Source organism: Salarias fasciatus, assembly GCF_902148845.1.
Source record: "Salarias fasciatus chromosome 7 unlocalized genomic scaffold, fSalaFa1.1 super_scaffold_4, whole genome shotgun sequence".
In the NCBI taxonomy this organism is placed as follows: Eukaryota; Metazoa; Chordata; class Actinopteri; order Blenniiformes; family Blenniidae; genus Salarias; species Salarias fasciatus.
In genome coordinates, this window is record NW_021941229.1 from 17,114,410 (window position 1) to 17,140,935 (window position 26,526).

Below are 26,526 nucleotides of genomic sequence, written 5' to 3' on the forward strand. Positions count from 1 at the left end.
TATTGATTTTCAGCATCTTACAGCTCTTTCATTTGCCTTTACAGTTCCACTTAACTAAAGAGCTGGAACACATTGTGTGCATAAGCAAACGAACGGGATGCATACATTAGACTCATTGCGGTTCAAACTTTCCCGTCATTTCTGATGACTGGTGAGAGTTTATATAAATCCAGTTGTCATTCATTTGCTTCCTAAATCACATGAAAGCACTTAAACTACAAGGAGCAACAAGCAGTCCAATATTAAACGCGCTGTAAACCTGTTTCTAGATTTGCAATAATAGCTGTATCCTGCCTTCCTAGTTAGGAGTAAGTGTTTTATGTCACATTATAAAGGAAATGTTGTTTCTGGTCACTGATGGACAAAATTAGAGATACTGTTTTCTGTATAGCCTACTCATCCTGCATGAACACTGACAAATCTTCTGTTCTTTTCTTCAGTTTAAATAAAAACAAATATTTTTCAACCCCCCCCCCAAAAAAAAATCTATGAAACAACTAAAATGCTCCCAGCAGATCTGATTTGATAGCAATGAATGATTCAAGGATGTTTTTTTTTTTTTTAATATATGTATTCAAACCATTTAATACAAATTAAAGTGTATAAAACCAGGAGTCAGTGGGTGATTTTTTTGTCATTTGTGAAACAAGGGGCCTTTTGGGACACAGTTCTAACTAAATGCATGACAATCATTCTATGTATTGCTTCCTGGAAATCCGTCTGACAGTGAGGGCAATGTCCCCCTCTAGTGGCTCTTTGGAAGCTATTAGTTTAAGAAACAGATCTGAGGTGCCTTTTCCTCTATAAGTTGAAACAAATTGTCGAAAAGAACAAATTTCAATAAATATGTTGATCAGCTCAGCAAGAGCTACTTATTTTTCAGGTATCTATCTAAGTCACCAGATCGCATGATTATATATATTTGCAAAATTTTGGTTCTTATTGCTTAGTTGCTTAAAAAAAAAAAAACACTAATGTAAACTCAACATGTTTCATTTCAAGAACAATCAAAAGAGAAAACAGTGGAATGTTGTCTGGCTTGTTTTTAAGCTGTTAATATTGGGACCTGCACTTTAATTATGTCTGTCTCGTGTCGTCACAAAATCACAGCGTGTCTCTTTTTGTTGGCCTCTCATCCTCTTTTCTGGAACAAAATCCTTTTTCACACCTGGGGGAGAAAGGCAGGTGTCGGGGAGCCCAGCGGCGAATGAAGCCGCTTTTCAAGCTCTCAGTGAAGATGAACTTCATGGTGATGAAGTGTCCCAATTCCGTGTTATTTAAACGCCTCCTTCAGTGAAACACGTGCAGTCGGTCCAGAGATGGCCCTTGGTCAGGCGGCCTTCCTCCTGTTGGTTTGGGGATGTGTGGCCGTGGAAAACGCGCCGGCCTCGGCCGTGTCGCAGAGATGCATGATGGATACCGACACTTTCCTCAGGGAGCTGAAGCAGGACAGGCCGAAGGAGTACGCTGTTCTCAGTGAGTGTCTCTCTTTTATGAGACTTTTTTAATTTTTTTGATTTGACTGCACTGCAAAACAGAACTATTAAAATCATCCTTTAATTATATCGCCATTGCTTTTTATTATATTATAGCATTAGTTTTGATAGGTTGAATATTGTTTAATTTTGTTTTAAAGAATTGCCAAATTGTAATTACCTGCTATTGAATCAATTTCAATAGTTTTAAAACAATTTTTAAAAATGGCTAAAGTTTATTAAATACAACAAATTAAAGTGGCATTTAATAGATCAGTAATTATATAGGTATAACTCAATAAATAAACGTCACATATGTGTGTTTATGTTTTCACTTGCACAATTCAACCTGCACGTGCATGTGTTTAACCATATTTGTCAACCTGATTCAATATTATAAACCACAAATCTATCATTAAAGCTATATTCTGTCTGAACTATCTTGCATTTTTGTTAAAAGTTTATTACTTTTATCTAATCACCTGGTTCATTGCCGATTCTGTTGTCTGTGACTTTGCACTGGAAGGGCCTGTGGAGTGTTTTAAACAGCAGTTGTTCGCTTGCCTTGTGTGTGTCTCCGACAGTGTTCGACGCCTTCGGAAAGATGGGCAGTAACGTGGAGGGAGGCAACGCCAACCAGCCCGGCCTGCTGCGCCAGTGTCGCTCGGCCCGCGGCCCTGAGTTCTCCGGACAGTACTGCCAGGTGTTCCTCAGGCAGGTAACAACAACCGTCACCACTGCCAGACATCTGGTGGCAGAAATACAACATTCACTTAACGTGTAGTATTTCTATCATTATTGTCACAGGGAACAATCCAGTACTTTGTGGGGCTCTGTGTTCCTGACTCCTGCAGGGAGGAGGAGGTGCAGCTGTTGGTGTTGTACGGTCAGTAGTTAAAAGAAAAGTTAAATTAGCACCCTTTTTTTTTTTAATTTTTGTATTCAATTTGACTTTTCGCCTATTCTAGACAGACTCCAGTTTCATCAGATCTCTCTCGTTCCTCCTTTACCGTCCATCCTGGCCAACGAGTCCACTCAGGAGATGATCATGACCCACTGTCTGTCCAACACCATTGATCCGGACGCGTCTGACGTCGCCTGCCTGTCAGTCAACCATTTCTTCCCTCTTTACCGTCTCACGCGTTTAACATTCCGATGAAAAGGTTGAAACTGACGCTTCCTGCTCTGTAGGTTTGTGTGCTGCGTGATGGTTGCGGTTCCTCTGGCAGCCACGCTGTACTCAGCTATGATAAAGTTCCAGGGGAACAGAGAGGTGGGCCCCACCGTGGAGACCACAGCTTTCGGCACAGGCCTCAACCTGTACGGGGCTCTGAGGACCAACGGGCCGTCGGACAAGGAAGATGAGAGCAGCACGTCCGAGGACAACGGCAAGAACAAAGGGTTTCACAGATGTGTAAACAATTCCTCACTGCTGAGTTCACCTTCTACAATGTTTCCCTTTGCAGTCGGTTCCGATCCGAGACGGCTGCGCTCTCCTGAGAGCGGTCTGCATCGCTGCCTTCAGGCGTTCTCTCTCCAAGCAGCCGCCAGAGGCGTCCTCGGCACATCCTCGGCCGTCCCGGGAGGCGGCCACTCCTCGCTGAACGGCATCCGCGTGTTCAGCCTGCTGTGGATCATCTGCGGCCACTCCGCACAGTTCCCTGTGATCAACAACCTCGGTGTGAGAGGACGGCGTCACTCTGTAACGCACCAAGCAACCACACGTCCCTTCACCGACGCCGCTCTCTTTCTGTTGCAGATAACTACAAAACCTGGAAGACGACAGTTGAGAGCAGCCCGCTGTACGTGTTCACCATCAGTGGGCCCGTGTTTCTGGCTGTAGACACCTTCCTGTTGTTGGGGTGAGGATGGAAAAGTGGTGCACGTGTGAAGAATGAGTCAAGAATGAAATATTTTCCTTTTTGCAGGGGTTTGCTCTCTGCCAGGTCGCTGCTGTGCAGCATCAGCACAGCTGAGGACAAACTGAGCCCAAGCCTGGTGGCGAACTATCTCTTCAAGAGGGTTAAAAGGTGCTTTTATGTAATATGTAAACAAAATTATAGATAACATGGTGGTATTGCTGCATGAGAGCATAAGAAAAGTTGTTACTTTGCATAAACTGCAGGATTCAGCCTCTGCATGTCTTCATCATGTGTCTCACCATTGGACTCATCTCTCTGGTCCACTGGGGACCCTACTGGTTCCCGTTCATCAACACACTGATGGACTGTAAGACGTACTGGTGGGCCAACTTACTGCTGATCAGCAATCTGCTCCCGGTGCACGAGATCGTGAGTATTCCAGAGAGACGGATGATACATCTCAGTAAGTTTCCTCTTCAAATCTGAACAGTTTGCTTCCACCTCTCTCCTCAGTGCATCCCCTGGACGTGGTACCTGTCTCTGGACTTCCAGTGTTATGCCACCACGCCTCTATTGGTCTTTCTCTACAGACTGTATGTTCATGTCATTTGGTATATTTTCACAATATCGCTTAGGTTTGTAGAGTTAAACCACCACACCATGTCCAGCCCGGTGAAACTAACAAACCTCTTTGTTTTCTCTTCACCAGTAATAAAGGTGTGTTTGCGGTCGTGGCCGGACTCCTCCTGTTAATGACCACCGTGGTCAGCGCCACCATAACAGCCCTGCACCACCTCCCAGTCTTTCAGCCATCGACGATGTGAGACTCACCGATGACTGTTTGCATGGAATGCATAAAATGTGTTCTCCCTTTTGTACCGTTTAGTCATCCATCCTCTTATACTGTCAAATTCCTATTCAACATTTCTTTAGCATTTCTTTACAGTGAGTGTAACGTATTTAAATTTTGCAGGACATCCGAGAAATATGTTTTGTCTTACTATGTGAAGCCCTACACGAGATACGGGCCGTTTCTAATAGGGGTATTAACTGGAATATACCTGACAACAAAGGAATATCAGCTGCTGAAACATAAGGTGAGCAAACATGATTTTCAAGTGGAATAAATACTGACTCGATGTCGCTGTGTTAACGTGCTTACCGGTGTTTCCAGTGGCAGGCGGCGCTGGGCTGGGTCGGCTGCTTTTCAGGCATGGCGTTGGTAGTCGGACTGGCCTACGTCATGAGAGAAACCCCAGCAGATCCGTCCACGCCACACGCTCTGTATCAGGGCCTGCACCGCCCGGTCTGGGCTCTGAGCGTGGCCTGGATCGTGCTGGCCTGTGAGGAGGGCTACGGAGGTCAGCCTGGTTATTTTTGTGCATATTTTTAGATTCTACAAATTCATGGAATTCCCCTCTTATTTGCACTTTTCTCAGGATATATCAACAAGCTCTTGTCTCTGAACATCTGGGTTCCTCTGTCAAACATCAGCTTCGCCTGCTACCTGGTTCATCCCGTCTTCATCATCCTTTACATCGGCTTACAAGAGACTCCAATCCACTACATGGATATTAATTTTGTGAGTATTTCAGAAGGAATTTTTGAAGATATCAGACATCAGTTTGTTGGCGTGTCGTAATACTTGCTTGTATCTGCCCTCTTTAGATGTACCTGTTCCTGGGTCACCTGGTGCTGACAGTGGCGGTCAGCTATGTGCTTACCGTTTTAATTGAGAGGCCTTACCTTCTTCTAAAATGGTAGTATAAATATACTGAGAACCAAGCACTCACACACCTATTTTTTTTTTTTTTAATTGTGTGCATTGTGAAGTTTGTTGTTGTATGTCTTTAATAAAATCATTCGTTTCCAAGAGTGTGAGTATCTTTTCATAGTGGTTTGAAAGTCTTTTTTTTATTATTTAACAAATAGAGCAAGAAGCCATATAAATATACAAAAAATTTAATTAAAATACTCATAGAAACAATTATGTACATAAGCCTATGATAAACACATCATTTCTTATCATGGATTTTGTAAAGTTACTTCTATATTTTGCAATATTTGTAATAATATCACATTTGAAAACTATTTCCATTGATTTCAGAAAAAAAAAAACAACTCAAGATTACTCCCGAGCTTCACCAGCAACTTAATTTGATTTACTGAATCTCAAGAAAGCTATTTAGCAGTCAGAGAGCCGGCATGTGGAGTTACTTAATCGTTTGCTCTGCTTGTGACGAATGCATCACTGATCCCGCTGCTCTCCCGCTCCAACTATTTATTAACAGTTGCGGTGTAAGCCAATACAACAACTCTTGGACCACAGTTTAAGTGCACTTTCCATGGCCGTGAGTCAGACTTCACGAAGCGGCACTGACTCAGCTGATGAGGCCATAATGAAAGACTCTCACTTTCCTCTGACGCAGGAACACACGGCTGCGTTTCCATCCCGGCCTCAAAGAAATAACCTCCATCCCCTCGATGACGGCGCCTCCGTCCACATGTAGTCCTTATGTGGTCATTTAAAACGTCTCATCCCACAATATTTCCTGTTTCTGAACATGTTACAGGTTTGGTTTATCATGTTGTGCAGGTCTAATAGATCATTTTGGGTGTTTATTTGTCTAAATTGATGTTGGATTGTCATTTCTCTCAAAGCCAAGCAAAGATGTGTCTCATGCGACTCTCGGCTGCCTTACTTGGGTGTGTAGCGGAACCGTCTGGATGGCTTTAAGCAGCCGCACCGACAAAAACCAGCAGTGGCGCACACATATCTCACATGTGCGGCGCAGTTTTTCACCTGGTGCCCTGTCCTGGCAGTTTTTGGGAAGGGAAGCGGACGCCAGGCCGGGGCAAACTGTGTAACAACACGGTGTAAAAATATATCCCGCTTTGGAAAGCCGATACTTTTCTCTCCATGACTGCGTGACTCAACGGGGCAGCGTCCAATCCAAAAACCCCAGGACAACATGCCCCGGATGGCGCAACATGTCTGAGACTCTCAGAGTATTTTCACATGTTTTTCCCCACAAATTCCAAAAAATATTAAAAAAAATTTTAAACAGAGTAACACCTTTATTCTTCCCATTGCAAGATAAATGTTTCCGCGTCATAGTAATATTCTCGGTTTATTTCAGCTAAAATAAATTGTAATTTCTTCAATTAGTCACAATAAGCGGTCTCATTAACTGCTTTTGCATTCAGGAGTCATGTCGACCCGTCAGCAGTTGCTTGTGGAAACTTTAACAGTCTTGCTTCTTAGAAGCTGTCTAATTACCGCCTGGCACACACACACACACACACACACACACACACACACACACACACACACACACACACACACACACACACACACACACACAAGCACGCCATCTATCAGCCACATTACAAGGAGTCCTGACTTATTTAGGACCTGTCTGAATGAGCCGGTTCAGCCTGTTCTCATAACAAACACTGGTCACTGGAACAGGGACGCTGGACATCACGCTCACATGTCAGATAAAAACGCCTCGGTCGGAGGCGAGATGAAGTCCAGCTACCACATTAACATTTTCACAAAGTTCACAGAGAAAGGAGGTTGGTGTTTATGTGATGAATCAAACACGTCGCTAAAATATAACTCGAATAATCCATTTCAGGGCATCAGCATATACAAAGGTTACACTAACTAATGTTGTCATTTTAATCCAAACAGAACTCTTTTTCTTTTAGCACTAATACTAGTTTTGGTGTCTGATTGAAAAGTGCCACCAATTAATAAAGCTTATCTGCATGCAAGTTTACTTTACAGTTCATGGCCAAAAACACTGAGATGAGTTTGTGGCTCCAACACCGCTAAATTAGATAAAGCCTGAATTAAAAAATCAGCAAATGGATGCTTTTAATCACTCCTAAAACTTGCAAAACTTGGGCCAAGTTTAGTTTTGAATTGTTGTTTGCAAAAAGCAGTTCTTTATATAACATCAAAACATAGAAACTAATTCAGATGTATGAGCCTGTATTCAAAACTTTTTCTTCAAACAAAGAAAAAGTTATATAAACACCTGAAGACTGATACAGTTCTCTCTGTTGCTTAATAGATTTACAAATCAAGAACAGGTATGAGGCCAGTGGGATTATATAATGGAACAAAAAGGAGTAAAAGGACAAGACGTTGATTTACTGGCTGTTGTTTAACGTGCACTCATTCATAAAAAGTGTCACTTGTTTGTTGCACACACTAACAATAGTGGTTTCACACACTTATAGTAGTTTGGCTTGCATCAGTGAAGCATAAACTAAAATAGACTTTATTAGTCTTTTGAAGGATCTGATTTATTTCATAAGGACAGATGTGAGGCGTTCATTGCTGCTTTAATAGAGAACAGAGACCATCAATATTTACAATGTGCTGATTTTAAAGCACACCTGTTTTCAGGAGCAATTATGCAACCATGAGATGCTCTGCCATAAATCTGCCGCTCATTTAAAGATAGGAGCACAGGTTGAAGCAAGAAAATAGTGCTGAATATTTATAAATGCAACAGATGGTTTACTGAAGACCCTTCAGAAGCAAAGGTTGAACCAACTAAATATATGCTTTTAAAACTCAAAATAACAATGAAAGGAGAGAAAGAGCTCAATTAAATGACTCAATACAACAAAACAAATAATATTCATTTTAAATAAATCAAGGAAAGGAATAGACTGAAGCCAGTGGCTCATTTACGCCTTTCCTGTCAGTTCTTTTTAACAATTGTATGTGTGCAATCTTCAAACAAAAACCCAAAACAAACAAACAAACAAAAACAACAACAAAGGGATCAATACTTGTCATAAATAAAGAAAAATGTCCAATCTGAAATATCTGATAAGTGGTTTGTTTCTACTGAGAATAAAAATATTCATTGCATCTTGTTTTTATATTCATGTTTCATGTATTTTAAACTTTTTCAACTTTAGTTAATTTTCATTTTGCATTAGACATAGTTTTTTTTATAAATGTTGCTAGATTTGAGGATACATAATGATCTCACTATTTTTATTTACTTTGCCACTGACACACAAACATGTATTTTAAAGTAGTTTGAAGAATAAACAAACAAAAGTCAAAATTCTATATGAATAGTAAAAAAAAAAATCTCACAATTAAAGTGAAAATCTTCAAGTCTTCAAAGTAGGTCATCACTGAAACGGTCTGTAAATATAGATATCGAGTATTAAATGTTCGAGATCGGCACATGTCTACAATATCAGGTAACCGACTTTGTACTTGCGGGGGTTATATTTAAAAATAGATTCACACCCCGAGACTCTGCCTGAGCTCATGCTGGAGTCCTACATCATAAGTCTGTATCCTCAACCACACGGCTATGAAAAGGGTACGTACTGCTTTGCATGGCTGGAAAGTCCCTTCAGGCAAATACTTTAATCCACAAGTAGATATAAACGCTTCTATCAGTTATGATTCGTCTGTGAGGGAACTAGTTCAACATGTGTTTGTGGTTTTCTGTGGGAACGGTGAATGCTGTCAGTCACTGCTTCACTTGCACTGCTAATGGGAAGATACACACTGAACTATTCAACAAACACAACACAATCAGCTGAAGGAAGGTCAGACTTTGGATTCCTGGGATATTTTTTTTAAATCTCATGATTAGAAATATGAGTTTACAATTTTTACTACCCAGCTTGTTTGTTTTCTGTCACCTCTTCAAAGCTCATACATTTTGAAGCAGTGACAGAAATTAAAAAAATGTGTCAAAAAGAAAAAAAAAGGCTTAGTGGTTCCTAAAGCTCACGTCTTTTTAGGTTGTTGTTTATGTGCTCAGGCTTAAAGATGCAGTAGGCTGTTGTAGGGCCAGGGGGAGGATCTATTTCGGCACACTTGGTCCAGATGAAATCAAATTACACTTGATTGCTCTGAGCTGGTGACAGCTTTATTGTCTTGCAACGCCGGGACCGAATGAGCTCCAAGCCGCCAAGAAATTGCACCACACAGGCGATAAGAGTTCAATTTAAAACTTTCGACTTCAAAAAGTAGAAATGCAGATCTTTAGATATATTCTAAATGTGGGGCTTATACACTTATTGGGTAATTAGGTAATTACTGTCACATATCAGATATCAGTGCTTGAGTTTATTGCAATGTTTTATTGGATCAGTGTGACTGTATGCATACAAACAATTCAATAACTGAAAGAGTTTCAAAGTTGTTTTTGCTACAGTGTGTTTGTAAGCATGCAGCAGCTCAGATGGAGGCCTCATAGTAAACATCTGAAGCGAGTGTGGGAGGGGGCTTGGTTAGGTGTCCTTCACTACAGCAGGAATGTGACACATGCAGGTCATAGGTGAAGATGTGCCGGTATTTTTCCAGTGTCTGTGCTGCCAGATCCCTTCCTGCAATCCTGTACATCGGGGTGCGTGTTTTGAGGTCTCCGAGTTCAACACTTGAAATCTGCTCGTAAGCACACGTACACCAGGTCGCCTGCAATTAGTTTCAGGACCAAACTTTTCTTGCGCGGTGACCTCAAGCACCCGAATAATTGGAGCTGTGATCTCAAAGGCCTCTGGCAGCAGTATAATTTCTCCAGAATGGCAAAACATTAGATCACTTACATTCCTTGAAGTTTCATAAATATTAGGTTTCAGGTGAACATTAATTGATAGTTCCAGAGTAAACTTTTCCATGAGTGAATCATACAGACAAAAGCCTAAATTACAAAGCCTGGATGATGATCTATCAAAACATGAACATTTTTATGCAAGAAATTAACAACAAGAAAGTATAATCTTATATACCTATATAACTATATAACTATAGCGAATGCCTCATGGATTAAGTCCTGGAAAAGCAAGGTTATTTTGTCCACAATTACAATTAAAGTATGACATTCCTTCCAGAGCATTGGGAGGAACTGCATTTTCCAACGGCACAAACACCACGGCAGCAACTGTTATTAGCAACAAAGTATTAATACCATCAGGAGAGTTTCCTGTTGTTCAGGCATGTGAAGTGTCTTTAAAAGTCCTCAAAATAGATGCCTCTAAATGAGCAATGTCCTGCAGCTTAGATAAACATGTCACACAAAGTGACAGCTAGAGGGAGATAGTGGGCTTTACTTTAAACACATCCAGCAGGTCAATTCAGCAAGAAACTGCAATTGAGGTATGACTTCCATTTGTGATTAATAGTAAATGTTTGTATTTTCTACTAATCTTTGCAGGTATTGGATCTACCGTAAGGATGGGCTGCTTTTCCACAATGAGAGGGATGATGAAAGAAAAACCGGACAGTTTCTGTTTGATGTTTTAAACCTGGCAACCTCATCTTGACGTCCTCATGGATCCGCCGCTGCTTTGTACAGACAATCAAAGACAGACACCTCCACCTTCTGCAGGCAGTCAAACTGAGGATGCAGACCATCATTTACTGAGTTCAACTGACAACAAACTGTCCACGAACCATGAAGCACCAACGGAGTGTGTGTCCGAACAGTCAGACTCCGCTGAAAAACCCCCACTAAATGTTCACAAATGCCTTCCTTGGGAGGACAACGCCAAGTCGGATGCTTTGACATCCTCCTGGTGCAACTATAATCCATCAGTTTTCTCAGAGACATCACCAAAGGATGAAGACTTCAGGCTTCCCTTCTGTTCCGGTTCATCAGAACCTCCTTTACGTCGCCTCTCTCAGGATCTTTTTGCACCCCATTCGGACACTTTCCCTGAGTTTTATCTTGAGAAAAAGTTATCTCACAAGCAGAGAAGTACTTCTGAACTCTCTGAGGGTTTGGTGGACTCACCCAACGTTGAGGCTTTTTCCAGCCACGACTTCAGCACTGAAAAAAGTAAAGCTGCTTCGTTATCAAGGTCACTATCAGCTCATTCAGATAGTTTAGAGAGTGATACAGCCGTAGCGGCACCACTGTCCGAGCTTTATATCTTTGAAAGTGACACACAGGACTTCATCTTGAGCCCAGTGGAGATTACATGTCCTGAATACCGTCCACCACCACAAACACAAGAGAGAAGGGTTAACCATGAGTCCGATACACATATACTGATGTGTGATTCAACAGACATTGAGACACAATGTCATCACGGCTCAAGCGAGGAACGCCGTACAGAGATCAATGAGTCAGGGCTGAAGCCACCTGCTCCACATGCCAGGGAGGCGGGCTTATTGTCAGGAAGTGATGCGTGGCAAGGTAAAGCTGAGGTCGAACCTTTGACCCCCCAGTTACGGCTCAACGACAGCCCGGTCGAGCTGTGGCTGGACGCGTGCCAGTACCTGGCAGGTGAGGACACTCAGAATCCAGACGTTTCAGACAAGACAAACCAAACCGTGATGCAATCGAGGGTCTCAGCTGACTTTTGTTTTCCCCCAGGAGAGACACAAGTGTCAGGTTGCGACCCCGATGGGAGCGATGGGATTGGCTGGGCCGATGATGACACCAGGGGTTGGGGGCCACGGGTTGAGAGGTGGTCATCCGTGGACAGCTGGGCAACTGCACTCTCAGACTGGACAGGGATCATCGAGGTTCCGCCAGAGGACTTCACAGCTGCCTTCGCAGAGATCGGAGCTGAGATAGATGCTCTGACGCACGCATTGACTGAAGTGAATACTCCTGGTGACAAAAAGGGACACAACCTCCAACCAACAGAGCAGGCACAACCACAGTTGGCTATGGGCGTTCAGGATCAGGCACCAAAGGAGCAAAACATCCCAGAGAGCTCTTTTCACTCAAGTCAAAGCTGCCTTTCTTTCTGTCTCGAAGCTCCGGGATTTGGACTCTGCGACAGAAACAGTTCCCAGAGTGAAGAATCCTTGTGTGACTCAACACAAGAGGGAAAGTATCCAGAGGAATCAGAAAGCTCTCCTTACACCACCTCCGAGCACTCATTCATGGGTTCATCCGATGTCACGGTGGGGTCCCTCGGAGGATACGGCACTGGATCTACCTGCTACGGCGATTTGGACGTTTGTCAGCTTGATGACTATGTTACGTCTTTGGACACAGATGTTTTCATCAGCAAGAGAGACACAGTCCCTCTGAGTATAACAGAAGACACAGATTTGGACTGTCCGGCAAAGGTAAGACGGCTTATTATTATGGTATTGTGACATTTGTTTGATATGAAAAAGCACCAAATAGGGTCAGCTTATATAGCTTATTTTGTAATACCGAGTTTGTGTTGACTTTGATTTGACAACACCAACATTTGATGTATTTCAATGAAATTGGAGGATGACGTTGTCCTGAGTGTTTGATTCAAAGTGACTCAATTAGTTGCCCAAACGGTTTCCCATTACTAACTCACAGTGTGGTGGAAGAAGAGAGGGCTCCACGGAAAAGATTCACCTTTCACACAAGAGAGAAAAAATAAAAAGCAGTCACCTTTAGAACATTGGCCAGCAGACAAATCCATCATGTGCTTTGGGAACACAGACCGCTAAAAGACATTCCCGCTCCTGTCCTTGTCAGTGTTGTCATACCTTTAGCACTGACAGCCGGCCAGCTGATGCACCGAAAGCAAAATCTGTGTGTGCCATCCACACGTGAGACTTGCAACTATTGTCGGCTTGCTTTGGATTGGAGCCACTCGCTGTGCACCCAAGGACTTGCATAGATGTTTGATTCTGTATTATTGGATAAGTCCTTTGGCTCGCATGTCAAAGACCGACAGCTGTGTGTATGTGTTGGCTGAACGAAACTGGAGTGCCTGAGAGGAAAACTTCAGATCGTCAGAAATGGCATCTAATAATAGCGAAGAGTTTGATGATAATAGCACGCGTCCACGAAGTGTCAGGGTGGAGGGCTGAGAAGAAAGCACAGCTGAGGACTGAAACACGACCCTCCGCTTACTCTCTTTCTCTTACCCTTTAACACACCCACTCCCACAACAACTCCTTTAAAAACCCACCCCCAGGTCCCGGAGGCCTCGGAGGCTGCTTTTGATTGGCTTAGATGTGTAAAACATAGCTGGAGCTCCAGGCTGTGACACTGAGGCATTCAGTTGCCTGTAGGACATATGGACTGGTGGATGGGATATAGGAGCATGGTGTTTCACAAACGTCTGATTTGTGGCTTCATAGAAAGGTATGGAGGGATTACAAATTGTTAAAATAGCTGAAATGACTGTGATAATGTGCAATGAATTGAAGACCCATTTCTTATTCACTTTTGAAGCACTATTTTTGACAATATATTTACATTTTATGCATTAAACAACTTGAAAGAACTAAATAAATATTTCATTGTTGCAAGGATAGCATTTCTTCATATTGACTGACAGTCTTTTTGGTGTTTTCATTGTCAGACCTTTAGAGATGGACTGTGTGAAGTGACAGACGAATGCAGTATCCCCCAGCTGGACTGGAGATGTCGTCTAGCTGAGGCCGGCAAGGAGGAGAACCAACCTGCAGAAGATCCTGAGTTCTTCACCACACGTGCGCTAACAGGCTCACGTGCGCCAGGTGTGGACACGCAACCTGGCCAGCATTTTAATGTCTACACACACTTGCCATTCGACACTTTGCCAGACCTTGATGGGGTATGTCAGGTGGGGCCACCGAGGGAGAGTCCTAAGTTTATTATGCCCTTAGCCCCACTGAGCATCGGCTCCTCCCTCGTGTGTCGAACAAGCAGCAGCTTGGAAGGAGATCAGACTTTTTCCAAAAGGCATCTCAATGACAGAGACCTCAGTTGTGAGTTGTTACGATGCTGCACCGTGGCGCCAGCCTCAGATGGAATTACTGGCAAGCTATCCCCGGAAAGTGAAGAGCTGATTCGTCAAAAGGAGAATACAGAACACACTGCTGAGAAACCTTCACCAGAGGTGGAAAAAGGCACAAGTGATGCTTCACATTGTTCCTTTACTGCAGAAAAAAATACGTTTAAGGAGATTACTGACTTAAACAGACAACTTGAAAACTTGATTGCAGCACCTGGGGATCATCTGTTCATCTCGAAGAAGAACCGCGTTGCATGCATCACTTTAAATTTATATGAACCGTTCACCTCCAGGGCTGCGACTTCAATTTCTATAGCTGCACAGACTGAAAATCAGAAAATAACTGAAAACATGCCTCACAAGACTCACAAGGGCTCTGCCGAGAACAAGTCACGCTCCAAAAAGGAAAGATCAACTGGACATTATCATGGTGCACAAGGCCCTAAGAAGCAGGACAACATACCTCACCTCGGTTCCACGCAGCAGAGCTGCAAGAAGAATGAAGCACATCCTGCCACCGCTGACAATCACAACAGCGAGAACACGACAGCTGGGCTTGAAGACAAGGAGGAGAAATTGGTGATTGATACTGATGTTTTGAATGAGAAAAGTACAACCAAGGCGCACGGCAAGAAGAAAAAGAAGCATGTTCAGAGTGCAGTGTCAGCTGTGGGTCTCGGGGAGCCACTGGCTGAGGTGGAAAACGGAGCAAAACCAAAAACTGCAAAAGGTCGACTTGACCTTTCTGAGGCCAAGCCGGATGCTAAAGCTCAAAAAGACAGTGACCAGACAGATATTGCTCATAAAAAGGCCCAATTGGAGGTTACAGCAACCCAGGGAGAACCCAAACCTCCTCACCACACTGACCACCAGCCCAAAAAATTCACCAGTCCCCTCAAAGATGACGCCATCAAGAGGCGACGTCTGTCAGAAGATAAGTTTGGGAAGCTCGTGAGTGCTTTGGAGTCCAAACTGCCCGGTCCGCCACCGAAGGCGAAGGCAGACGAGTTCAAAGCGGACGTCAGCGCAAATCGCAAGAAGGCGTACAGCGAAGTGGTCAAACAGAGACTCCCACCCAAGGAAGGTAAGGAAACATGTGAACACAAACGCTGTGCTCGACCCGTTCTCAGAATATCACACAATCATTGTTTATATCTGAATAAATCCAGAACTCAAGGTGGTGCAGCCAATCCAGGCGGTGTCTGTGAGCGGGGACCCTCAGAGTTTGTGCTTGTGGTGTCAGTTTGCTGCTGTCTTCTCCGACTACACCGTGACCTGGAGCCGAGAGGGGACTGTTCTAGCTGAGCTCAAGAGAAGGTATTTAGTTTCATTTTACATCATTTTTTATTTACAACAATCTCATATGTGACCTTTCCACAAAGTACAAGACCACCTATCTTTCTGACACATAGCCTTTACTATGCACCTCCAATCAAAGGGCAACGCTGATCTTTAAAGTAATGTCAGTTTTGAATGACGTTAGCAAGCAAACCAACTGGCCATCTAGTCTCATTGTCTGTTCTTAATAAAACAAGAGGAAAGAAACAAGCGGGCAGCAACGCAGAGACAGCCTGAGAGACAGGCAATACTTCAGTTTTTCTTAAGCCATAAATAATTCAACTATTTTCTGCACACCAGTACATAAACAGGTCATGTGCACATCACAAAAACTGACAACAGAGATTTAAAGACATGAATTAATAGACAGTTATTTTAAAAAAATCAATCAGAGACAACCATTCAGTGCAAAAATGTGATACTAAGAAAAGGAAAAAACTAGACTCACAAATGACCATTGTTGTGAATGACCTCTATACAGCAACATGTTAAAGCAGCACTAATGTTGGTAAAAATGAGTCACCATGTGATTACTTTCATCAAGTCAGTAGCATTTAAAATGACTGAAATTCCAGTGGGCATTTGTTGCACAAGAAAACATAAGTAGGAAAGCTCCTGCGTTTCTTTGCCCTGTCTACTGAGCCATAAGTTATCCAAATAGTTACTATTTATATGAACTCCTGTTTACTGTTGGTGAATCGTCCCAATCCCTCTTGACAGCAACGTTATAATTTTCTCACTGCAACAGTAACATGAGTGTGGACTGTGGAGCTACAACAACTTCAATGAAGAAGTGAATCTGTTTACTGCTGCTGTTTACATGTTGACATCCTAACTCTGCATGGCTGATTCCTCTATATTTCCATTGAGGGGGGAATATGTAAAAAAAAAAACAACAACAACAACAAAAAAACAATATAAACATGATGGTATTGTGAGGCTAAAGAATGAGTGAACCACAATTGCAGTAAGAAGGAAAAAAGAGGCTGAAATACCTGTTATGCGTGAAAATACCTCGTCCGTGCCCTTTATCTTTACATTGCTTGTAACAGTTGAGGTATTTCCGAGCTTTAGTTGCTCAGTTCCCGCCCCTTTTTATACTTTCACCAATCACAGTGAAGCACTGCCGGCCACCAGAGCCGTGATTGGCTGAGAGCGGCTTGATTGACGGGTCTAAGTCTCCGATGGTTAGTTTTACAGGCCATTATTTAAAGTAACTAGGAAAATAAATGTACTTTTTTTTTTCAAAAAGTAAGAATTATTATTATTTATCTTACAAATGACAAAAAAACAGACTGTTGACTTCATCTCATCAATGTGTAAAATGCCATTTAAATACAGAGACAGAACAATATTGCCCTGGAGATCTGCAATCATAATTTTACAAGACTTCAACTTTCTTCACTTAAACAATGCTACAGAGCTTTTTTTTTTTTTTTAATTCCAACGTTATAATGTTGTGTCTGTGTTTGAAGTGCAGGGGATGAGAGCAGAGTGTCAGTGACCATCAGCAATGCTTCTCACAAAGATCTCGGCAAGTACCAGTGTCGTCTCAGCACCTCTCATGGGTCAGTCACCCTGGATTATGTGCTCACATATGAAGGTAAGAAAAAAAAACAGGTAAATAAGAAAAGAGGCTGTCGTCCTGGACAGAAACAATGAAAAAATTAAATTTCATCTTTGTCTCTTGCCAGTGCTCAGTGAGATTGTCATCCCTCTATCTCCAAAGATAATTTCAGGTGAGTTTTAAAATCTATAACAGATGTTATTTCTCTCCAACCAGGAGCTTTAAACAAATAACTTTATCTGCTTTCTGTGTTTCCCAGCTGCTGAGGTGGAGCTGGTCAGTGAAGAGGAAGACGTCCAGTTCTCCAAACTGATGTTCAAGGAGGACTTCCTGTCAGAGCAGTACTTTGGAGAGAACAAACCGATCAGCATCCTCACCGAGAAGGTCCACTTTGGGGAAGGGATGCACCGGCGGGCCTTCCGGACCAAGCTGCACGGGGGCCAGATCCCCCTGTTAGTGCCAGGACATCCCTGTGTGCTCAAAGTGCACAACTCCATCAGCTACGGGACCAAAAACAACGAGGAGCTCATTCAGAAGAATTTCACTTTGGCTGTGGAGGTGAGAACATCACAGTTAGTAAGTCATTCACGTGCACAGCTTAAAAAAGCAGTTTTTGTTTAATATACGTACGTATACATTTAAATGACCTTTATGTCCTGCATCATGAACTTGTAGGGCTTCTTGAATTTCTCTTATGTTTTGAATAAACTAATAGAAGGCAGTGCTGGAATGTTTCATCAAAGCTTCATTGATGTGATCGTCTTCATGCTCGGTAGGAGTGTCACGTCCAGAACACGGCCCGAGAGTACATCATGGCGTACACTGCTGCGGCTCAGGCCATCGAAGCGTTCGGAGACGTCCCAGAGTGAGTCACGTCTTCTCTCCTCACAGCGTTTTCCTGCTGTTTTTTATTATTGTTATTATTTACCTGACACCGTTTCATGACACACACACACCAGGATCATTCCCATCTACCTGATCCACCGCCCTTCCAACGACATCCCGTACGCCACGCTGGAGGAGGAGCTGATCGGAGACTTTGTGAAGTATTCGGTCAAGGACGGCAAGGAGATCAACCTGATGAGACGGGACTCCGAGGCGGGACAGAAGTGCTGCGCCTTCCAGCACTGGGTCTACCAGAAGACCGAGGGCAACCTGCTGGTCACGGACATGCAAGGTGAGAGAAACGAAGACGACACAGAGCCGGGAGGAACGGAATTAAAGAGTCATTTTTAAGCCTGTCTTGTGTTTTCAGGTGTGGGTATGAGGCTTACTGATGTGGGAATAGCCACCTGTAAGAAGGGGTAAGTATTTATTTGGACCTGGCTGATTGACCTAAACGTAAACTTTTGATTTACTATATCAATGTTTGGATTTTTCTTTCTACTTTTCAGCTACAAAGGATTCAAAGGAAACTGTGCCACGTCCTTCATCGACCAGTTCAAAGTGTTGCACCAGTGCAACTTCTACTGCGAGCTCCTCTGCCTCAAATCCCTGCAGCCCAAACCCAAAAAGCCCGCAGCTGCCCCCAAACCCAAACCCCAGCCCTCTGCGGCCCCCAAAAAGAAAACGTTTGGGCCAACGCTGAAGGGCAAGTCGTAAAAGTGGAGGAACGTCGGGTTCGCTTTGAAATCTTTCTTTGGACTTCATGACGCCGTTCCACAGGTCACCGAAGAGAAAATAATCCATCACTCATTAAACAAAGGACTCTGGCAACTGTGGATTTTTCCTTCTCTCCATCTCGTGTTAATTATTTGGGGAAGAAATGTTCATCTTGTTAGCGTATGTTGTATTTATCGTCACACGTTTTGGAAAAACTGTGATCCTTTCGAGGAAGACTTGAACGCGATGAGTGTGTCTACAGTTCTGAACTGTCATGTCTTAGACTGCTTGAGTTTCTTTTACAGACGTTTTCTTGTTTTTTCTACTTCTGATGTTTTCGGACTAATAGTTCATTAAATTAATGGACTGGTTGATTAATTAATTAGGGGAAATGTCCTTGAAGTAGCAAGTATGAGTTTTTTTTTTTTTTTTTGTTTGACGTGAGAGACGACAAAATGTTTTTGATGAAGATATTTCAAGTTTGTTATTGTTTTATTGTATTTGCGAAGCTAGTGATGTTTTACGTTTATAAGTTGGAAACTAGATGAAGTCATTTGTATAATTCAGCTCATGTGAGGAACGTCTTTGAATGTATTCAGTGAGAACTGTGAAGGTTTCTTGATTTGTGAATATACTGTCAGAGACATCGGCGTCTGTCGCTTTTGTGTCGCCTCGTTTGAATGAAGCAGTGAGAGACGGTGTGAAAGTGAAGCCGGCATTCACTCATTAACCTGACGTGATCTGCGGGGTATTCCAGCTATTCGGCAGCGGTCTAAAGAATAGGCCTCTCTGTCCCGCTCTCACGTTGCCTTTTCTTAATCCCTGACCCACATTGCAGGCGTGCTGCACGAGATGTTCGGCCTGTGAGCGGAGTGTGGATTTCCTCTAATGCCGGCCGCATCTGCTCCCAGATCCGTGCGCATTCATTCAAAGGAGAATCACAACACACAAACAAAAATGATTTATTAGCGACAAAAGACAGAGGAAATTGTGCAATCATACAAGTTTTGGAGAGTTGAAGGTGAATTTCCTGTTTACATTATTCAAACAGTCACCCGGCTTTATGGGTCGTCTATTTTTATCAGCGATCATATAGACGAAGGTCGCCGGCAGAAAACCGGCCCCTCAGGTTTAGAAGTAAGTGGGTCACTCTTGGAGGCATAACATCACGCACGGTGTATCGTCAACAACCGGGCGTCTATTTCCACCGCCGCCGGTGTACAGTGTCACACAGCTTCACCACCTCTGGACGGACGACCACAAACCCCGAAGACCGCAGAGCAGAAGTGCAGTGAGGTCCTTTTCACACTGGAGCTATTTAGTGTGATAATGGCGTTTGATACACAGGAAACAAACACCATTGTCACACTCCACAGCTCTGGAGGACGCGGGTTCTGCAGGCCTGCGGGCGAGGAGGTCGGCGCTGGACGGCCTGGAGGAAAAAGACTGAGAGGAAAAATGGAGTTTAGCCACAACAGTGAGATTAGAGGAAAGTGAAAAGTGGCAACAAAACAAAAAAGCATAGAAAACACACTTTTACAAAAAAAGAAAAAAAGATTACATTGAGCTGTTTGGGTTTAGTTTTAACTAACCACGAGAGATAACCTCAGAAAAAGAAAAAAAAAGAGCACCAAGCAAATACTAAAGGCTTAGCTGACGTGTCCAAAGTCCGCTCCTCATTTTTCTGCTGATTGTGGGGAAGAGTGCAGCTGTGTGTGTTAGTGTGTGTTTGAACAAAGAGTGTGAGATACAAAGAAAGTTTTCTTTAAAAACAAAAAAACACCTACAGAGTCTAAATGTATTCATAAATAGTCAATTCGGCCTCAAGTTATCTAAAACAGAGAGGTTCAGAGGATAGATCACGCAACTTTGAATAAACTTTGTTTTGCTTCTAAAGTTATTAGGTAATATGTGTGATCTATTAAAGTAAAACCGCTTTTTTTTATAAAAAAAAAAAAAAAAAATACCTTTATATAATATTTGAAGATGCCAGATCTGATGCAGGATGCAGCCAACTCACCTCGGACCTCTGAGATCTTGAGCCCCTGACTCATGAATTCATTCATTCATTCAGCGGGACGAGCGCTCAGCCTCCGTCTTCGTTCATGTCAGTGTAAGTCCATCCCGCAGGCTGCAGACGGGGCGATCCGGGGAGCTTTCAGGTCTGCTGCCGCCCCGTCCAAGTCTTTATGTAGACAGAGCAGAGTTTGGACAAACAGCCAGTTGCACATTAGTGATAAGCTACAGGGGAAGTATTGATCGGCCCTGACCACAGGTAGAGGGGGTGAATGAAGGGTGGAGGAGGGGTAGACCAAAAAAAAAAAAAGAGAAAGAGAGAGAGAGAGAGCGAGAGAGGTTGAGCTGGAGTCCCAGTGAGATGAATGCAAGGTGATGTGACCTGAGGTACACGTCATAGGATTGCATTTTGATGGAAGAGAAAAAGCAAAAAAAAAAACAAAACACCAAAAGCAGGGGAAAATGAATTCCAGTCACTGTGAATTCTGTTAAATATTCAGATTTATTTTCTTCCCATTTTCTCAATACTCATCATAATACTGTCGTTGTACAGCCAGAGCCAGCTCGAGGCCTCCAGATGGATTTAAAGTGAACTCGTGTGTCTGATATTAAAGCCGTCTCTGCACGGTACAGACAGCAGCACTGAACCCTCGAACAGAAACAGACATTAATAGAAACCCTAGGAGTGATTTGGGATGGATTTTTTTTTTCTTTTTTAATTGAAAACAACACCTACATTTTCTTTTTTCATTAGGATTTCCTTATTTGATTTCATACTGCATTTTATATTTTGTGAAGAACTGTAATAGTTGCAGTTTCTACTTGGTTCACTTTGTATTTTTATATTTTCTTTCTTTAAAGAAGCTTTTGGGATTTCATTATTATTATTCCATTCTTATGGTAAAACTGTTACTTGTCTGTCACTCTCATTTACTTTTCCCATTTAGCCCAGATTTCTTTCTTTTTATTTTTTATTTTTTTTGCTTGAACCTGCTTGACCACGTTTCATTCAGGTCACTGCTGTGATGCAATGGTGCTCAGTCCTGTGTGTGTGCGTGTGTGCGTGTGTGTGTGTGTGTGTGTGTGTGTGCGTGTGTGCGTGTGTGCGTGTGTGTGTGAGGCCTCTGCTCTGCTTTCTTCAAATGCTAATAATTACGTTTCGATTAAAGTCATAAGGTTTATTTTACACTCTCTTGATTTGTGTGTGTTTTTTTTTTTTTTATTGTTATTTTTTTTTGTTTTAGTGGGTAGTTTTAGACGCGGAGCCGCTCCTGGTTTGTTTGTGACCAGATTGAGAGTAGGAGGGCTTGATAAAATGTCCCAGGACTGGCAGGGTGGCTTTTATTTGTTCGTCCTTGGAGCTGATAACTCTTAGATTGCCTGTGTGAATGAACTGAGGTCCCTTCACCACACCACGTGCGCACACTCGCCAAAAAAGACCTGCAAAGCCTCTTTCATTTAAAGTTTATTGTGACTGCAGACTCACTTATCTTGAAGAAAATTATTAATTTATAAAACTTCTGAAAACTTTATGCAATCACGTCACTGGAATAAACAAGCGTGTGTGTGTGTGTGTGTATTTCTGCAGAACTGACTGTTTTCTTTAGATGGTTATGAAAGACAGCTACAATCTGAAATGTCCACAAGTCATAATTAACTGTAGCTTCGACATAAATGAAAGTGGTGGTGGTAGTTCATTGGTCAAATCAGTAAAAGTGTTGTTTTTGTGTGCTTTTTACAGATTTTAAAGGCTTTCTTTACAAGAATAGATGGAAATCTTCGATAGCTTCATCATAAATTGCACAGTCATGGACACACACACACACACACACACACACAGTCTCGTATTTCTATCCTTGTGAGGACCTTCCATTGACTCCCATTCATGTCTAGCCCCTAACCCTGACCCTTACCCTAACCCTAACCCACACCACAACAAAGCCTAACCCTAAAGAAATGTTTTTGCACTTTTACTTTTTTCAGTAACAACAACATGGTCAAGAAAACACTGTTTTTCCTACTTAGGACTGGAAAAAGGTCCCCACAAGGCACGTCGTTCCACGTTTTGCTATCCTTGTGGGGACATTTGGCCCCAACAAGGATAGAAATACGAGAACACACACACACACACACACACACACACACACACACACACACACACACACACACGCAAAGTTGATTGTCTTAAGTCAACAATTAACCTCATCCATGTTTGTTGTTGCACTGCGAAAACATGCACAGGGAGAACATTCAAACTCCCTACAGTCCCAGTGTGAACCATATCCTCCTTGTGAGGTCAAAGTGCAAACCACTAGACCACCCTGAGGCCCCTGCTGGGTTTTTATTTATTCAATTTCAATTCAAACTGTGACACGGGTTGAATCATGATCTGCGTCATTGTGAATGATTAAACTGGTGTGTGTCCTCACTGACATAGTACAATATATTCATATAATTCATTATAGTTCATTGTTTCATCTGAAGGCATGATGTGACTTTACAGTAGTGCCATGTCATAAAATAACTCTTGGTTGTGTGGTATTGCAATACTACAAGGAAAAAAAGCATTTTATAACCGAGTATTATTTCCTATATATATTCAACATATTTGTTATTAGCTGTCCTACGCTCACAGTACAAGCCAAACGTTCCTGTGCTGACGCAGCAGTGCTCTCCACTGCTCCACTTGTGCTCAGGTCAGATTTATTATTATAGAAGAGCTTATTAAAACAAGTGTTCATTTTAATCAGGTTTGCATGGTTCTTCTGATTGAGTCCAGACTGGATGAATTCAAACAATTAGTCAGAGAAGTTTCATTTTTATTTGACTGAAGTTAAATGAACCACAAAGAGTTGCAGGTGGCGGTGGAATATTTTAACAAAACAAAACAGAGAAATTTCCCCTCATTGATTAAAAAAAAGAAAATGCTCAAAAAAAAAAAAAAAAAAAAAAAAAGGAGTAATCTGTTCTGAGTTTGGAGTGATGGGATCACAGGAGAGAAGAAACACAAAGGGAGGAAAATACAGGGGGTGAGGACAACAGAAGAAATAAAAACACAGAGTTACTGAAGAATATAAAGTTTCAGCTTCAGTTCTATCCACGGTTCCTATCTTAGCAGCAGCCCAGATTTACAGACTATATTGCACCGAGTTCGTGCTCCGAATGAAAACGACAAATAAAAAGAATCACATTCAAGTAAATGACAGAAGACATACGACAGGCGACGTGACCTCAGCGATCTATAAAGTGCCCTTTAGGTTCAATGGTGTTAGAAAAAGGAGAGAGAGAGAGAGAGAGAGAGAAACAAGAACATTAAAAAAGAGGAACACATTTTTCCTTTCTTTGTAAGAAACGTGCTGCTTTTATATTCAGTGGCGATCACAGCTTTGCTCTCAGACACCCGCACTCTCACGCACAGCTTCATTTTAGTGTTGATCAGTAATACTTCTGTTAAATGTAATACATACATATATTTATATATCATGAAAGAACTTAAAATGTCTTTTTTTTTCTCCCACCCCCCCCCAAAGAACAATTTACAGCATTATGAACAGCAACAGGCATGAGAATATTAATATAATCATGACATCTCAGAGAAACTAACCCCAGCTTTAAGTTTTCCACACCCGTCACACGTCCAAATTAATATGTAGTCAAAGCAAACACAAGATACAGTTTCATGCTGCTTTCAAAGCACTACAATAAAAAAACTTTTTTTTTTTTTTTTTTTGTCCGACACATTTGCTTATCACCGTAACAAATGATGAGGATTAGTCATTTCTCAGACGAGCCAAATTTTGCACTTCACACACCATGTCATATATAGTTGTCAAAATAGTAAAGGACATTGTTCATCAGTACAAATACACTGAGAATACTTTTCCAGCAAGAATTATACCATAAAAAGTCATCTTTTTCAGGGGTTCGGTTCATTTTCCCACCCCTCAGTCTCGGATCCTTACCAGTGGCAAAAAAAAAAAAAAAAAAAAAGGAAAAGAAAAAACTTTATTCTACAAAAGGCTGCGCTGGCGGTTTGTGATCGCGCCGCGCAGACAAGGCTCTACGGAAGGAGTGTGGCCCGTTTCCTGAAATGTGATTGGCTAGCATTCCTAAGGTAATCTGGTGTTGGTCGAGAGAAATTGAGATGTGAGGTGCGATCACCGTGCCGTTGCAGTTTCTCGGAGAAAATAGTGCATGTCGGAGCCAGATTTAAGGCCATGCTAAGCCCCGCCCACTGGAGGGTGCTCGAATACTGTGCTAAAAAAAGGTGTACGGAGAGGAAGTGTTGAAATGCATTGGTGTTTTCCAGCACTGTAGATTTTCACAGGACAGAGGAGGGGAAAGAAACGGTGGATCGGGGGCCAGCTCCCATCATTCATCACTCATGCCCGTGGTTAATAACATTTCAGCATACGAAAACAGTGCGGCGCCTCCTTCCCTGCCCAGGCGCCTTCGAGAGGAGCGACCGAGCGCGCTGTAAAGATATAAAGACGTAGGCATATTGGCTTGACGAGTCGCTGTACAGTCTCGGGCCGCCGTGCTGCGGAGGTGGCTCAGCCAGGCGTTACAGTACAACATGCTTTCTGCACAGAACTGCTACAGCAGCTGCTTTGACATCCCTGCGGCTCTTCGGTGTTTCTTGGGCTGAATCGGCCGGGCGCCGCCGCTTTTAGTCGACGCCCTCGAAGCCCTGCGCGTTCTCCACGGCCATGAGGAGCTTCTCCCGCAGGTCCTCAAAGGAGTCGTACGTGGGCAGATCCAGGCGGTTGAAACTGAGGAAGAAAATAGGATCAACTGAAACGAGCAGGAGGTTCCGGGGAACATGAAACTCACTTAGCTTTTTTTTTTTTTTTTTTTTTTACAGCAGTCATAATTTGCTAATTTTATCACAAAACCAGTGTGTGTGTGTGTGTGTGTGTGTGTGTGTCATACCATGTGTGAGCTCTTGGCAACTTGTCCGGTGTTCCCCACTGCTCGATGGTGAACAGCTGAGGACCATTAGAGCCTGGCACAAAGAGGAAACAACGCTGATGATGCTTTTGTTGGCGAGACGCAGACACGCTTGTATTACAGCACAGATTCAGCCTCTTAGGACACAACGTCAGCGCAGCGAGATAGATTTCCTGTGCAGGTATTGTACAGTAAATCAAGGTTTTAAGGAGTTTTTGTCAATATGAAGGCTGCTGTAAAGGATAAAAACGAGTAACACCGTGTTTTTCTAAAAAAAAATAAAGGCGTTGTGCAATGAAAAGTGAATGTCCTGTTCTCCAGACTCCTTGATGTAAAGAGCAGGACCTCTGTTTCAGGAGGGGACGCACCGTAGAGCTCAGCAAAGCCGTTCATGGGCACTCGAGATGTTCCCGTCACAAACTGCAGCAGTCGGATCCTCTTCTCAGCATCCATGAGCAGGACCACCTGGCGAGGGGGGGGTGGAAAAATTTACACTCTGTGAAAAACAGATCCAGGTCTGGAGAACAAACCTGTCAACCTCTTCATTTAACCTGCTGCTTCTCTGGTAACTTGTCTAAAGACATAATAAAAGCTAAATTACAGACAGTTTTATCTTTGAGTCAGTGTGTATTCTTTCATTACTATCTTCGGGGGGGGGGGGGGGGGGGGGGGGTTGGATTTCAGGGAAATGAAACAGATATAAAAATACTACAAAGCTGCAGCAGCGCTTCAAGCGCTTGTGTGTGTGTGTGTGTGTGTGTGTGTGTGTGTGTGTGTGTGTGTGTGTGTGTGTGTGTAAACAGGAATTGATGCACAGATTCTGTCTTGTGTGTGTTGGCCGCCGCCTGGCTGTATTTGATGTGTGTTTGTTAATGCCGGAGTGAAGACTGGTGATAACGGGAGCCGCTGCCACTCCAGGCTCTTTCATCACAGCAAACAAGCCTGTTCCTCCAAACAGACTTTGATCTTTAAAAAAAAAAAAAAAACAGGCCAGCAG

General features: G+C 42.8%; 3 protein-coding genes across 15 annotated transcripts in view; 2 read left to right on the plus strand and 1 right to left on the minus strand.

Annotated features, from left to right (window-relative positions):
* The first annotated feature begins 1,400 nt into the window (after positions 1 to 1,400).
* oacyl (O-acyltransferase like) lies at positions 1,401 to 5,129 on the plus strand. Its single transcript, XM_030085651.1, has 15 exons — positions 1,401 to 1,476; positions 2,060 to 2,193; positions 2,283 to 2,361; positions 2,444 to 2,579; positions 2,667 to 2,876; positions 2,958 to 3,154; positions 3,235 to 3,337; positions 3,404 to 3,505; positions 3,601 to 3,766; positions 3,851 to 3,930; positions 4,047 to 4,157; positions 4,311 to 4,434; positions 4,512 to 4,698; positions 4,777 to 4,919; positions 5,006 to 5,129. Exons 1-15 carry the CDS (start codon positions 1,410 to 1,412, stop codon positions 5,099 to 5,101), a joined length of 1,935 nt encoding a protein of 644 aa, XP_029941511.1. The 5' UTR covers positions 1,401 to 1,409; the 3' UTR covers positions 5,102 to 5,129.
* A 6,255-nt stretch (positions 5,130 to 11,384) lies between these two features.
* On the plus strand, positions 11,385 to 19,094 carry alpk2 (alpha-kinase 2). The gene is made up of 11 exons (XM_030085652.1): positions 11,385 to 11,619; positions 11,710 to 12,416; positions 13,643 to 15,140; positions 15,226 to 15,373; positions 16,870 to 16,997; positions 17,089 to 17,133; positions 17,221 to 17,519; positions 17,738 to 17,826; positions 17,921 to 18,138; positions 18,217 to 18,265; positions 18,356 to 19,094. Exons 1-11 carry the CDS (start codon positions 11,385 to 11,387, stop codon positions 18,561 to 18,563), a joined length of 3,624 nt encoding a protein of 1,207 aa, XP_029941512.1. The 3' UTR covers positions 18,564 to 19,094.
* A 4,591-nt stretch (positions 19,095 to 23,685) lies between these two features.
* nedd4l (NEDD4 like E3 ubiquitin protein ligase) overlaps positions 23,686 to 26,526 on the minus strand; it is a 42,443-nt gene continuing 39,602 nt past the window's right edge. For all 13 annotated transcript variants that reach the window (XM_030085647.1, XM_030085648.1, XM_030085646.1 and 10 more), the window contains 3 exons: positions 25,898 to 25,994; positions 25,512 to 25,584; positions 23,686 to 25,351 (listed from right to left, as the gene is read on the minus strand). In XM_030085647.1, the coding sequence (XP_029941507.1) occupies positions 25,249 to 25,351; positions 25,512 to 25,584; positions 25,898 to 25,994 (273 nt within the window). In that variant the 3' untranslated portion in view covers positions 23,686 to 25,248. The remainder of the gene's footprint in view (positions 25,352 to 25,511; positions 25,585 to 25,897; positions 25,995 to 26,526) is intronic.

Coding starts and splice junctions, on each gene's coding strand:
- oacyl (XM_030085651.1), top strand. CDS start 1,410: ATGATGGATACCGACACTTTCCTCAGGGAGCTGAAGCAGGACAGGCCG. Junction 3,506..3,600: donor CTCTTCAAGAGGGTTAAAAG/GTGCTTTTATGT, acceptor CATAAACTGCAG/GATTCAGCCTCTGCATGTCT. Junction 3,767..3,850: donor TGCTCCCGGTGCACGAGATC/GTGAGTATTCCA, acceptor CTCTCTCCTCAG/TGCATCCCCTGGACGTGGTA.
- alpk2 (XM_030085652.1), top strand. CDS start 11,385: ATGTGTGATTCAACAGACATTGAGACACAATGTCATCACGGCTCAAGC. Junction 16,998..17,088: donor TTATGTGCTCACATATGAAG/GTAAGAAAAAAA, acceptor GTCTCTTGCCAG/TGCTCAGTGAGATTGTCATC. Junction 18,266..18,355: donor ATAGCCACCTGTAAGAAGGG/GTAAGTATTTAT, acceptor TCTACTTTTCAG/CTACAAAGGATTCAAAGGAA.